Consider the following 14,586-nt stretch of genomic DNA (forward strand, 5'->3'; position numbering starts at 1 on the left):
GGAAATAAATAAACACAGTGTATATTCTATGGGCCTTTGGTTATATATTTGTGTTTAGCAATAATAATAAAGTGTTTGCAATCGATCTGTTTGTTAAGTGTGATGAAGAATCTAAAGAAAAAAAAAAAAGCAAACCTTTTTTTCCCCCACATTGGTCAATGCACAAATATTGAGTTCCTTCAGTTCATCTTGAAGTTTAATTTCTGATGGTTCTAACACAGCTCATTGCCTGAATGAAATCACTTGAAAGTCTGTGCCTATAAAAGATAGAAGAACATGTGGTCAAAATGTTATCTTTGTTATTAATCCCTGAGAAGGAAAAAACATGCTCCAGAGGTTTTTTTTTTCCCCCCACATTTTAACATGTTTGCATTTGCATAACTGAAAAAAGTCTGGCCCTGTGTTAGGCTCAACGATGCAAAAATCAAAATGATATACCCTCCCCAAATAAAGAAAATAGTAACGGAGGCACCAAAGGACAAAACATGCAGGACCTACAGAAAACATAGGTAAATGGAGAATTCTGTAGATAACATTCTGTTTTCTCTGCCTCGTGTGGCCCCCCACGTGGCGCAGGTGCTGCTCTGCTCTGTCCCGCACCCGCCGCAGAGGGCGTTTCTTCTCCCGCAGCCTGGGCATGGCCTCCAAATGCGCCACGCACCTTCCAGGCAGCCCCTAGCGTTTGCTCTTGGCACCGCTTGGAACCTGTTTGCTTTGCTTGACTGTGGTTTCAAGTTCAAGTAGAACTTGAGAGGGACGTTATTCTCTTTGCTGGATGCCACGCCACCCCGACCAGAACTTTTCGGCCAGGAAGGCACAGCGATGGCTCTGGACCGTTACTTGAGTCACATGTCATGACTAGCTTTTCTTGAGGATCCTCTTTCAGAAGACTTGTTAACTGCTTACCAGATGCCTGGCCCTGTGCTGGGCGGGAGGATGCATAAATGAGTGTGACTTGGCTTCGCGCTTGAAGAGTGTCAGGGGCGGGGAGCCAGTGACAAACATCCAAACAAGTCATTGCAGGGCCACGTGGGGCAGAAGCAGGAGCAGGGTCTGTGGGGGCAGTAGGAGGGGAGATTTCAGGGAGGTTGCCCCTTGAACTGGACGCCTGTACTCACCTGGGGGGGGGGGGTGCTGCAGGTGAGAATCCTGAAAGGCCACATGGTGTCTTAGTGACAGGGACAGCCCCTACTCAGCTGGCAGATGCTCAATACTCAGGGATGATGGGGAAGTGCCCGGCGGTGCTCCCAGACCTGCCAGCAGCAGCATCCTCAGCATCTCACACCTGGGGTCCCCTTTCCCAGCCCTCTCCCCGGAATGGAGTGCCACGCTGCTCTCCCAGGGCGGGGCTGGGGTCCCTGCAGGCCCCCGTGGCTCTCCCAGGACCCCGTTAGAGGGTCATGAGCTGTAGATTCAGAAATATTCTTCTGTTTATATGAGCGCTTGTCTCTCAACCCCCAACCCAAATTTAGTTCTGAGTATTTTTCCAGGGCGTTCAAAATATAGAACAGAGGGGCAGACTTATTTCTGCCTTGGACTTCAGACTGTCATGGTCGGGCTCCCCTCTTTTGTGGTTTTGTGGGATTCTTTTCGGAGGCTCCCAGGGCATCCTGATTCCTGTCCTGTGGAGGGGAGTTTTGGACTTGCCCCGCTGTGTCCCTCGCATGGTGTGAAGGGTTACAAGACAAAACCGTCGGGAAGGGCCGTGCTGGTCATAGGCGTGGGGTCCGACGTTAACCCTGGGGACCGGGCATGGTCAGTCGGCGTCTCGGTGGCGGTGGAGGCACGTGGGGGTCCAGATGCCTTGGATTCGGCACCAACCGATTGATGTCCCTCTGGAAATTCAGGGAAATGGAAAAATGAAATCGTAAGGACATTCTTTAAAGCTCCAAATCCAGCCCTTCAAGAATATTTTAAGGGAATCTTTTTATACCAATTCCCAGATGGTGAAAGGCAAGCACCAGTGAATAAAATGTCAGCTGGAGGGGTTCCTCAGACTGGAACACACTTGGTAAAAACGCAGAGCAGCTAACTAGCCGCTCCGCCCCACGTCTGGCGATCGGTTGCGTATTTCAGGTGCATCTGGGGTCAGATTTGAGCTCCTAAAGGTCCTGTTGCCCGGATGTATGTGAAATTTGAGTTCAGCTGTGGTTACCCTCGCGCCCTGCGGTGGCTTCATGTCTCCCTGTCCGTCCGTGTGAGTTGCGGGTGCGACGGGGACCCGGATTTAGGACGTCTTCAGCTCCAGCCCTGTTGCTCTGAAGAGGGCACAGGCAGGACCATACGCACACGGGGCTGTGAGTTTATGGGGCGTCCGTGGTTGCCGACACAGGGCTGGGGCGCTTTCTTATCTGCCTTCGTGTCAACTCATTGTTGGATCATCCATTTCGGAGCAGTGTTTGGTCTGGTTTTAGAGAACAGAAGTCCCTCTGGTAGTGTTTGGGATGACTTCATTGTTTCATGGGTCCACTGGGGCTGTTACGAGAATCAGAGATGTTGAACTGGAACCTCACTGACACGTTAGCAAAATTGGACAACTGTCAGACTCTCGTTTCAGTTGTTTCCCTCGCTTTGCCTTTGTTTGTTTTGACAAACCCCAGGAGGAGAGGGTCTAACTAATCAGAAAAACTTGAAATCATCCTGTAGAAATATCTTGCATCTTACCATGAATCCTGGTAAACTGAAAACCATTTTCACATGGCATCTTTCCATCAAGAGTGGAGGGTTTGGTTTTTGTTTTGTTTTGTTTTGTTTTCCTTGTCTGTAAGAAAGTACGCAGTTCATTTAGATAAAATGATGTGCAGAGTTTGCTGCAGTGTATAGTTTTTGCTTATCAAAGTTAATTTTTGGAGAACTGAGAGTCTTTACCCAAACAAGGTCCAGAGAAAACCACCTGTGGTTTTCTGGTGATAATGTGCACACGGTCGTGCTTCCTACACGGGAGGGAGAAAAGTTTGTCTTTTCCTTGGAGACTTCACGCTCCTGAGGGTTGGCCTTGACTTTGGTCAAAACTGTGTTCAGATTCCGCAGAGAAGTAGTTGCAAAAGATTTACTTTGAATTTCTTTGTAAACTGGAAGGACTACATGCATTACATCTAGTTGTTTCTTGACGTGCACAGGTCACCTCAGAAGACCTGGTATAAATTTATGTCACGGAGCAGATTAGACCAGTCGGCTCTCCTCCCCTGGGGGGAGGGATCGGCCATGTGTGAGCACCCGTGTCTACAACTTGGGGTGCGACAGTTCAGATTTACTTGCATGTCCTCGTGATGTTAGGGAGCCTGACCATGCTGTCCTGTTTGAGGCAAGTGTGATTAGAGTTGGAGCTTTGGAACTGCGTTTTATGGGCCACTCTGTGGTTAAAGTATAGTTTCAAGAAGTCACTGAACCCCCCGAAACGGCATGTGAGCATTTTTTGGTTCTGAGTTGTCATCTGTTGAGTTCTTTCCTGGGGATGATGTCTTAAGTCAGGGGTGTCATTTATAGTTTATTTAGAGGGAGTCATTTCTTTGGGGGGGGGTTGGAGTGGGAGAGGGTTCATAACTTGCGTGGAGTTCTCGAATGCTCTGACTCCCCGCGGTTAAGGAAGAAGCCCCTCATCTAGAGAGGCATCACTGTTCCCTCACTGGGGACCATCCACCTTAGCCCCGCCGGCCTTCTCAGTCACAGGGCCCCGGGTTCAGTTTGTTATTACGTGTGAAGCCCATGGACTGGGTGAGGGCCCTTATGTTCATGTGCTTTCTCCTGTGCAAAATTTGACGTAGGATTGAGTCAACGCTTTACTTTTTATTGTTCAAATTATTTATTTATTTATTTAGTCTTTTTGCCTTTTTTTTTCTAGGGCCACACCTGCAGCCAATGGAGGTTCCCAGGCTAGGGGTCCAATCGGAGCTGTAGCTTCCAGTCTTCACCACAGCCACAGGAACGCCAGATCCAAGCCGTGTCTGCGACCTACACCACAGCTCACAGCAACGCCGAATCCCCAACCCACTGAGCAAGGCCAGGGATTGAATCCATGTCATGGTTCCCAGTCGGATTCGTTACCCACTGCGCCACGACGGGAACCCCGCGAGTCAACTCTTTACACTTTTGTTTGGATTTCCAAGTTGCACGTGACAGCGTCCTGGGTGTACCCCTTCTCCTTAGGCTACTTCTTGGCTGCAGTCGGTCTCAGCTCTGGGCTTCAGACCTTTCTCACTGGACAGTCTCCCTGAGGGCTGGGGCGGGGAGGGCTCGAGTCTTTGTAACTAGCGTCCATCCTGAATTATAATTGCTTCTAAAGTGGATTTTCTCTTCTTCTTTGCTTCTTCCTCTTTTTTTCAGCCAGAGAGAAATTAGGCCCCTTAGCCAGGAATTCTTTAGGAGCTATTCCGGGTATGTTCCCCCCACCTTTCCGGGGCTTGTCTACCTTCATGCTTTTGTTGGTTGTTTTGGGCTGCCCTCTAGCTCCCCGTCAGCAGGATTTATTCAGGTGGAGGAAGGTGGCCGAGGGATGAGGTGAGCCGGTGCTTGGGGGGCGGGGGGTGTCTCTGTTCCTGCCAAGTGATCTTTTTAAAAAAAGGATTGAGTATTTTTCTTTTAATTTCCCAATCACAGTGTCAGTTCTTCTTTGCCAAATGGTTCTTGGGGCCTTGCCTTGGCCCCATGTGCCAGAGTCGGGGATTCAGCTTGGCCAGACACGGCCACGTATTGAGGAGGGAGCCGTTTCCAGGAAAGCTCGGAGCTGTGGCTTCTAGAAACCTTTCCTTGACGGTGCGAGCCAGGCCTCGATGCTTCTGACCATCTGGAAAGTTTTGGACCTGAGCACCAGTATCTGTCGCATACATATTTTTCTTTTCATTTCCTAAGGGTTTTGTTTTTGTTTTTGTTTTTAATTCTTACTCATTTGAGACATATATTTATTACTATTTTATCTGTGCGTTCCAAGCAGTATCATGTGCCTGAGGGCTGCAAAGAAAATCGTCAGAAAAAGCCTTGATGTACCTTCTATGGACATGCGTTGCTCTTCCTGGTGCTCAGTAAACAGTTTTGGGATGAATGGACCTGGAAACTTGTCCCATACGATTAGTGGCAGTGTTTCTTTGCAATTTTCAGGTACCCTGGGACAAGTAATGATTTCATCTGTCCTTTCTGTCCTCTCCATGGCGGGAGCTTTCTATAGTGTGCATCTCTCTGTTTGGTTAAGGCTGCAGTTTGAGTCTTTGCTCGGCTCTGTTGCTACAGCCTCTCTTGTTTATAGGGGCGGTTGGCATGTTTATTTCTAGATATGGACAGCATCTCCAGTGCTGTGAGGTGAATTCGGTTCAACCAAGAAACATGTTATTTTACTGCTTTTGCCATCCCTGTTCATTAGTCCTTTGCTTCGAGGACCACGCCTAGGCCAATATAAAAGTGATCCCAGCAGTGTTGCCGAAATAGCTCATGACAGTTGGAGTCTTGCTCGTGTGTGTTTTCACTTTTCTGTAAATTAGCTAGCGAAATCCCTTTGTGCCTAGGAATCCGCCTTTTCTTCTTTAACCTTTGAGATGTCCCAAGTTTATGGATTTGCTGTGATAAACCATTCATTGAAAGAAGTACCTACTCTGCCTTAAGCACAGTATTAAATGTAAGACATAGTTTTCCCTACTGTGTGCTTCCGGTCGACTTCAATGCCTTTTATTTTTTAAAGATTTCTTTTATGGGAGTATAATTGATTTACAGTGGTGTATACAGGCTCTTTTGAAAAGTAAGACACGTGAACACCGGAGGAAATGACCGAGACGGTGTTATACACTAGAGTGCAGTGTATTGGTGAAGTGCTTCTGTAGCCTTGAAAAGCAGAGACCTAAACACCCCCCTGGCATTTACTGAGTGCCTGCCGCCTGTAGCTGAGGCGTGGGTATTGAACGTGAGCTCAGCGCCTTGTTATCAGTGACCCGAGAGTACACGGTGATGAGTGATGCTGGTGTCACAGGCAGTGCCTACAACGAAAGGCAGAGATCGGGGCGGGCGGGCAGCCCCTGGGAAGAGGTGGTGTGAAGCCATCCCGCCTTGAGCGCCCTGCCCCTGCTGGCTGTCTAGGTTCGGATCTGCTCTGCGGATCATGACCGAGACGGGCAGTTAGCCCGTGGATCACACGGTCTGTGTCTTTTCAGCTGCACGTCCTCTTTTGTTCTTCCCTCCCTTACCACTTTCTGGTGCTCTTTGGTGAGTTCAGCTTGTTGAAATACGCGAGTCTCGGGTCTCGCCTCAGCGCTCCGTCCAGAGGGCTGGTGTGAGATACACTGATACGAGAGCATCTGTTGAGTAGCGCTTCATGCAGCCTCTGCTGTGGTCTGTGCTGCCGACTGACCTTGGCTGCGGCGCTCTGGGGGGATGGCGTTTCCAGGTCTCGCAGGTGCCTTCGGGGGATGCTCACGATGACAGCGTAACCCACGGCAGCCCTTCATCTGCTCTCAACACTGGCCACAGTTTTCGAATCCAGGCTCGTGGTCTTCTTCCCTGCTTTTTCTTTTTTTGGATCGGGACTCCATACAATAGTTTCTATTCTGTGTGTTCTCTGTGCTTCGTTTCTTTGGAAAACCCCTTCGAGCTAAGAGCTGGGATGATGAAAGCACTGGCAGCTTCCCCTTGGCAGCCCCTTCGCGTTAGCTTTCGGCACTTTGCTTTGGCAGAACTCACTTAACTTTATAGGGGTTAGAGTTTACCTGGAAGAGAACAAAGCCATTTCTTTGGCCATCCGGAGGGGTGACCTGCCCCCCAGCAGTTCTGAGCTCTGGTCTTGAGCTAACTCGTTTGATTTGAAGGATAAGGCGGTTCAGAGGGAAGTTACCTTTTACTTTGCCTTTGCCAACTTTGGAGAAAAAGCGTCCTGTTTATTTGTACTCAGCCATTGCTGGGAGCTGTGTCGTGTTTTGGGTGAGATGAGTGCGGGTTGAACCGCACAATACAGCCGTTTTTGTGGTTTACCATGGTCAAATATTGGCAGTATCATCTGCTTCAACCTAGTGCATCTTCTCCAGAGAATCTAAACTTGCTTATAGCTTGTTTCTGTTAACAGTGCGCTGTGAAAAGTATTCTCTACACTGTGCTAAATGACTTTCACGGAAAGCCAGTGCTAAAACTTCTCTTTCTCTTTCTGTCTAGGTCACTCTGCACCTGAATCCCATCTCCTCAGTCCATATTCACCACAAGCCTGTCGTGTTCCTGCTCAACTCCCCGCAGCCCCTGGTCTGGCATCTGAAGACAGAGAGACTTGCAGTTGGGGTCTCCAGACTTTTCTTGGTAAGCGTTTGAAGCCCTCCCAAAGTGATCCTTAGCATAAGGATATAATGGCCCTAAAACTTTGCAAGGCTTTTCAAAAGGCTTATTTCATTGAAATAATCCCAGAGTGCACCGTGTATTACATTTGGATTGTGCTCGTGGTGATATTTGGATGGCATCGCTAAGCACTCCCAGGAAACAGATGCCACTCGCGTGTCCTCTCTGTGGCTGGAGAGTCCTTGGCACATTCGAGCAGGATCTGCAGTCATACTTGTGTGGTCTGAGCTTCGGTCTCAGCTCTGAGACAGCCCCCCTCTGTGGCCCCAGAAGCAGGGTAAATATTGTAAATAGCCGTGAGGTGTGTGGTCTCTGACCGCAAATAAATACACTCAAACCCGTTCTGTTTGTATATAAGACAGGACTCATTTCTGATACGAGGACCTGTTTGTTGAGAAAGTGACACAGTGAGCTCCAAAATGAAAACATTTGTATTTTATAAAAAAGCTGGAACCCAGCTCTTGTGGAAGGATCCAAATATTACCTCCTATTTGTAAATCATGTCCTTTTGCGTTTGCCAAAACATTCAAGTTTGCTGGTTGTGGAGAAATTGATGGGTTGTTTGGATGGGATTTTTGGGGTGTGATGTCATGTCTGATGACGAGCAACCCTGGGCCTCAGCGGCCACTCACACTGTCCACTGCTGGGGCTCCACGCCGTCCTCAAGTGCCCAGCCCTGGACGCGTAAACCTCGCTCCCAAGCAATCAAGACAAGAAGGCAAGAAAAGCAGTAATTGTCGTCTTGCCTTCTGCCTAATTAGTGACCTGTAATTCAGATCTGTAGCGACAGGAACCTATTTGAAAAGTACTTTTAAAAACGCAGCGTTGTGAATCACCCATTTGAATTACCCATTCAATCGAGTAAGACTCCATAGTCAATACCGTTACTAAGGAGATAAATAAATGAGTATGAGGGAGAAGGGAAACTCCTCTTTCTAGAAGGCTGCCAATCAATAGTACAGAAGGAAAGAGGGAGTTAGAACATCATCCGTTTGTAGCCGGCATAGTAAAAGCCCCCTAGGCAGGAGTCATTAGTAGACACGACATCTGACAACTAACGGTGGTGGAAGGAGTTTGAGGAACAGTATATTTACATGGCCTTAGTTATGCTCTTAGCCCCAACTGCCCATCACGTGAGTCTGATCGTGGGGAAACACTGGAGGACGCCAAAGGGGGTGGCATTCTGTGAAAATAACTGGCCTGAACTCTGCAAAGGTGTTAGTCCCGAAGGACAAAGAAAAGCTGGGGGGGCCATTCCAGATTGAAGGAGACTAAAAAGACACAGGTGATCCCCGCGTAGGGCCTGGCACCAGTGCTGTAAAGGACATTATTGGGACAACAGGTGAGGTCGGAATCGAGCCTAGAGATTGACTCTTGTATCCGTGTTGTATTTCTTGAATTTAGTCATTGCACTTCTCTTATACGAGAGAATATCCTTCTTAGGAAACACAACACACTTCAGCCTTACGGGATAAAGGGCCGAACGGCTCAGAGAACAATGACGTATAGAGGGAATAAGGCGGCAAACATGGCAGGATGTCGTGGGGATTTAGTTCAGGAGCGTATGCCAGTTCTTTGAACGGCTTTACAGCTTTGAAAATGTGAAGTCTTTTCAAAATAAATTTTTTTTAAAAACTGAAAAGGACATTTCCAAGAGTTACTGCTAAATGATGGCCTTTTCTGAGGCTCGAAAGAGGTTACCTGGGTCGTTGCTGGCAGAGTTGAGCCTCACACCTGGTAGGACTTACTCTCCGATCCCTTATGCTGACCTGGCTCCCTGCATGCGTCTGAGCATGGCCCCTCTCCCGTCATTACAGGCGGTTGTGACAGTGGGACTGATGGCCGCCATCAAGAGGTCATGGACTGGTTCGGTGTGTGTGGTACAGCGCTATGCCCTTCCGTGCTGCAGGTACGAGCTGTGTGCGGCTCTTTCAATTTAAGTGAACGAAGCTCAGCAGTACAGCTCCTTAGGCCCAATGGCCGTTTCAGGTGCTCAGTCGCTACCTGAGGCTGGTGGCTACCCCGCTGGGCAGGTGATGGAGCGGTTATGCGCAAAGGCTGTGCCCGCCCTGGTTGGGATCCAAGCAGTGACCTGGGAGAAGTGTTTCATTTCTCTGAGCCTGACTTTCCGCAGCTGCAATATGGGAATGGAAATAGTTCCTACATCGTGGGGTTGTTTTCTTGATTAAGTGAGACTGCGTGTAAGGCATTTGGTGTGGGGCCTGGTGCTGACAACTTCGTAGACGTCACGTGCCATTTTTGTGGCTGGTTATTATCAGTCATAGTAAAGAGCCCCTGGGAAGGATGTTGAAGTTACATTTTTAATTCTGAAATGTCTAGCTTGGCTGGCCCCTGATTGAACGGAGTTCCCATTTCTCTGGGGTCTGGCCGTAGGTCCAGATGAAAAATATGGGCCCCATATATTATAGTTGGACTTATTACTTTCTACATTCCCTCTTTAAACCCGCCAGTCCATGACTTTTAAGGGAAAGTATCTTACTCCTAGTTATTATTTATTTGCTTTCATTTTGTTTAATATCTGTAAGAACTGCTGCTGGGCCATCAGCTTAAGACGCATTAACAATGAACAACAGGAGCCGAGTTTAGTAAACACTTTAACGTCACCCCTATCTGGAGTTTATTCCATGTAAGGAGATTGCAGATCAAGTGAGGAACCCAAAACCACCAACATAGGGGAGGCAGCGTTGGGAGAAATCGAGGATTTAAAGTCCAGGGCACCCGACCTCTGCCTTGCTGTCCAGCAGGCGTTCTTCGGGGGACAAGGTTTTCTTCAGGTATGCATTTCTTCAAGGCCGAGAAGGTTCTCAGCTTGTAGGACACCGAGTGACACACGTTCTCTCACAGGCTGGGCAGCTCTGCCGACTAGAGCCGTGCTGACGGCAGAGGGCAAAAAAGCCCTTCCCCTGCTGGTCGGTAAACCTGACAACGCACTTCAGGGTCTGCTCGTCCCCTAGGCAGCCTCGCCGAGACAGCTGCTGCAACAGAGGGGCCTGGAAGCACATCAGCGCGGGGTCCCCGGGGCCATTTATTATAGTTAAGAGTGAAAGGTTAGGGATTCCGTGGTAGCTCAGCGGTTTATGAACCCAATTAGTATCCATGAGGACGCAGGTTCGATCCCTGGCCTCGCGCAGTGGGTTACGGATCTGGCATTGCCATGAGCTGTGGGGGAGGACACAGAGGTGGCTCGGATCCCGCGTTGCTGTGGCTGTGGTGTAGGCTGGCAGCTGCAGCTCCAATGCTGCCCCTAGCCTGGGAACCTCCATATGCTGCAGGTGGGGCCCTAAAAAAAAAAAAAAAAAAAAAAAAACGAAAAGGAGTTAAAGGTGAGGGATGAGACGACTCCATTACTTTACATACAGTGTTTCATCCAAACCCTTCAGCAGGCCCGTGGACTCTTTGGAAACTGAGGCTTAGCCATTTCTGTCACTGTCTTCTCCAGGGTCACCCAGAGAGCGTAAGGGAGCTGAGGACAGAGCTTGGGTCTCCCGACTCTCAGTCTAAATGTGTTTGTTCTTGCTTCTGCCCGCAGGTCCCGCTGGAGGGTTCACTTTACTGTCTTAAAGCTGTCTTTGTTTTCTGGGGAGTTACGGGACTTGAACAGTTAGCATGTTTTTTTAAGGAGGGTGGTGAGAAAAGTGTAAGTGATGGCATCTCCTCATCTATCAGGTGACCTTTTAATTAAGCTGCATGTCTGCATTATTGTAACTGCCTGAGCTCAAAGAGGAAACCTTTCAGAATTAGTTAGCAGGACTTTGTGTTACTCAGAAGGTCTCAGCCACCCAGGAGGGTGATGAAAAGCATATTTTAAAAGTGTCTCAAAAAGCTCTCTGTTTTCTTCTGTCAAATTGTCTCATGATTCCGCAGTGCAGGCAAGAGGGGGTGTGTCCGGCAGGGAGAAAGCGGATTGCGTTTCCTCTGCAGCCGCCGCTCCTTTATCTGGTGTTCTGGTTACCTAGGGAGTGGGAGTGGATGAAGAGTGGTTATTGCAGGCTGAGTGTCAAGTAGTGGATCTTTGAGTTTGTCACACACACACACAAATGATGGAGTTGTCACAGCCTTACAGGTTGTCTTTTGCAGGGTGTAGGGTTGGCCCAGAGGATATTGGGTAGGATAGAGACGTCCATCAGTGCAATCAGAAATAAAAATAATCCAGAGTTCCCACTGTGGCTCAGTGGTGACAAACCTGCCTAGTATCCGCAAGGATGTGGGTTTGACCCCTGGCCCCACTCAGTGGGTTAAAGATCCAGCATTGCTGTGAGCTGTGGTGTTGGTTGCAGATGTGACTCGGATCCTGTGTTGCTGTGGCTGTGGTGTAGACTGGCAGCTGCAGCTCCAATTCGACCCCAGCCTGGGAACCTCCAGATGCTACAGGTGTGGCTCTAAAAAGCAAGCAAACAAACAAAGATCCTACTCTCCCTGTCGTGTTGAAACTACAAGGAAAACTCTCTTAGATGGATCATCTAAGCTTATTTTTATTTCTGCGATTATTTCCATATTGAAGAAAAGGTAGCGTAGCTTAACTGTGCAACAGATGTCTGAACTTTTAACCTGAGTTTGCTAAAAAAAAAAAAAGGCTGGGAAGAACCACAATACTAGGTTGCCTTTAAGACATGCTACAGTTTGCATAGGTATTTCTCCAAAGGAATAACACAAATGGCCAATAAACACATGAAAAGATGCTCAATATCATTAGTCGTTAGGAAAATGCAAATTAAAACCACAATGAGCTGCCACTTCACACCCACTAGAATGGCTGTGATAAAAAAGGCAGATAATACCAAGTGGCATCAAGGATGTGGGGAATTTGAGGTCTTAGATGTTGCTTCTGGGAAAGTAAATAGTGCTTTGGAAAGCAATTGGGCAGAACATGCGTCCATAGAAAAACTTATGTTTTTCTAACACATGTGCACAAATATTCATAACAGCATTAGTCATAATAATCAAAAAGTGCAAATAACGCAGATGTCTATAGGCGGATGAATGGATAAAAAAAGTGGTGTGCCCGTAAGATAAAATATTATTTGGCCATTAAAAGGAATGAAGTGCTGATACATACCACAACAGGGATGAATCTTGAAAACATCATGAATAAAAGAAATCAAACACAAGAGGCCACACTGTGTATGATGCCATTTATCTGAAATGGCCAAAACAGGCAAGTCTGCAGAGATGGAAAGTGGGCGAGTAGTTGCCAAAGGCTGGTGGCAGGAGATAATAAGGATTGACCATTTAATGGTGTGGCATTTCTTTGGGGGGTGATGAAAATGGCCTGGAATTAGATAATGGTGCTGGTGATCACAATGATAAATATCCTACTAAAAACACTGAATCCTGCAGTTTAAAAGGTGACTGCTAATGCTAGCTCAATGAAGTGGATGAACATGTATGATTTTGTGGCTGTAATTTATGTAATATAATTTAGTAAGGTTGACTTATATCTCAACTTGCTGCAGCCTTCTTTTCAACAGTGATGTGAAATCAATAAACCAAATTTTAAAATCCTTCTACTTCATTCCATGATTTTTTTTAAAAAAATCTTGCTTACTTTGTATTACAAACCTGAGCACACTCTCCTGCAAGGATTACAGACTTATAGTCCTGGGACAAGCAGAAATTTGCAAGCTGAGGCCCTAATGCCTGGCTTCTAATAACAAGAAAGGCGTCATCCCGGAACCCTGACAGCCTTTTCACGTCAGGCTTGTTGCTGTGCCTGCTCGTGAGGGAAAAAGGTGTTTTTAAGATTAGCGGAAATCTCAAGACATAAGCCGCAGCTTCTTCCAACCTCATTCGCTCTTGGGATTTCTGTGCTGCGATTACTTTTTTTCAGCCACTTAGCAGTAAAATCAGGAAAGAAATTATGCAGATGTGTGTGTCAGAGTGAAGGTGGGGGGCTGAAGGAGATGCTGGCCTGCGAGGCCGAGTTTCCAATATGTGGGGCATATCTGTACTCAAAACGTATTCAGTGTTTACCTAAAATTCAAATTTAACTAGGTGTCCTGTATCTTATCTGATAGTTCTACCCAGAGGAAGCTCAGATTTTTGTTTCTAGTTCACACTCTGGCCTGGGTGTCAGGAGGCCCAAGCACTAGTTGGTTCTGCCACTAAGTAGTTATATTTCAATCACTGGACTAGTCTCGGCTCTGCCACTAAGTAGATATGCTCCCATTGCTGGACTAGTCTTGGTTCTGCTCCTAGCTAGTTACACTCCGATCACTGGACTAGTTTTGGTTCTGCCACTAACTAGTTACACTCCAATCATTGGACTAGTCTTGGTTCTGAAACTAACTAGTTACACTCCGATCACTGGACTAGCCTTGGTTCTGCCCCTAAGTAGTTATACTTCAATCTCTGGACTAGTCTTGGTTCTGTCCCTAACTAGTTAGGCTTCAGTCACAGGACAAAGTCACTTAACTCCCCAGGCCTCAGCTTCCTCATCTCTAAATCGAGGTGCTGGTACCACTCAGTCTCTCGAGTTCCTCCCAAACTCTCGTTCTTTGATAGTACAACTGCTAGATATTAGAGCCCCGTTTAATTGGAAACAGAAAATGGCAAATCTGAATGTTGCCTCTTCAGCAAATCCAAGTAAATACCAGGGCAGGGCCACTGAAATAAATGAGAGAAACTGAACTCTCTGCTTTTGGCTTAGGATTAAAAACAAATAAAAATTTAATCCTAATGAAAAATGTAAATTAATACCAGGAACAAGCTTAATATTTAAAGCCTAGTTTTGTGTTTCTGAGCAGGGTGGCTGGGTGGGTGAAGCAGCTGAGGTTGCCAAAGTCGGTCTGTTCCTTTTACTTAAACTTGGGGAGAAAAAGGTCCAAATATTTTGGGCCCCTGCCACCAAACCACAGGCAGTTCTCTGGTCTGCACTGCAGTTTGGATGCCTGACAAGGCTCAGTGAAAAACAAGTGCTATTTGTTTTCCTGTGCCCAGTATTTAACTGGAAATCAGAAGGCCAAATTTCCAATCAGTTGTTAAATAGCCCCAGATGTGTGCTTAGCGCGGCTCTAGGAAGGGCCACGCACGCCCGCACCACCGCGCATGCCCACAGCCTCCTTTCCTGAATCCAAGGGATGTGTGGCTGCGCGCTGAACGTCCAGGATGCCCTCGCAAGAACTCAGACATTCAAGTTTGCTTGTAGAGGAGGGAACTTTAAAACTTTGTCCTGAATTCTCTCCTGGGCTGCATTTAAACACCCGGGAATGCTTTTTATCTTTTCGAATTTCCTCCTTTCCGTCGTTCGGCCGTTCCCCGCCCCCGTGG

The 14,586-nt window shown here is 47.5% G+C and overlaps 1 protein-coding gene across 2 annotated transcripts in view; it reads left to right on the forward strand.

Moving 5' to 3' along the window:
* The window catches only part of TGFBR3 (transforming growth factor beta receptor 3), a 200,792-nt gene that overhangs the window by 123,390 nt on the left and 62,816 nt on the right, over window positions 1-14,586 (forward strand). For both annotated transcript variants that reach the window (XM_047785319.1, XM_047785318.1), the window contains exon 4: window positions 7,126-7,263. In XM_047785319.1, coding sequence (XP_047641275.1) covers window positions 7,126-7,263 — 138 coding nt within the window. The remainder of the gene's footprint in view (window positions 1-7,125; window positions 7,264-14,586) is intronic.

This window comes from Phacochoerus africanus, chromosome 6 (assembly GCF_016906955.1).
Source record: "Phacochoerus africanus isolate WHEZ1 chromosome 6, ROS_Pafr_v1, whole genome shotgun sequence".
Classification (NCBI taxonomy): Eukaryota; Metazoa; Chordata; class Mammalia; order Artiodactyla; family Suidae; genus Phacochoerus; species Phacochoerus africanus.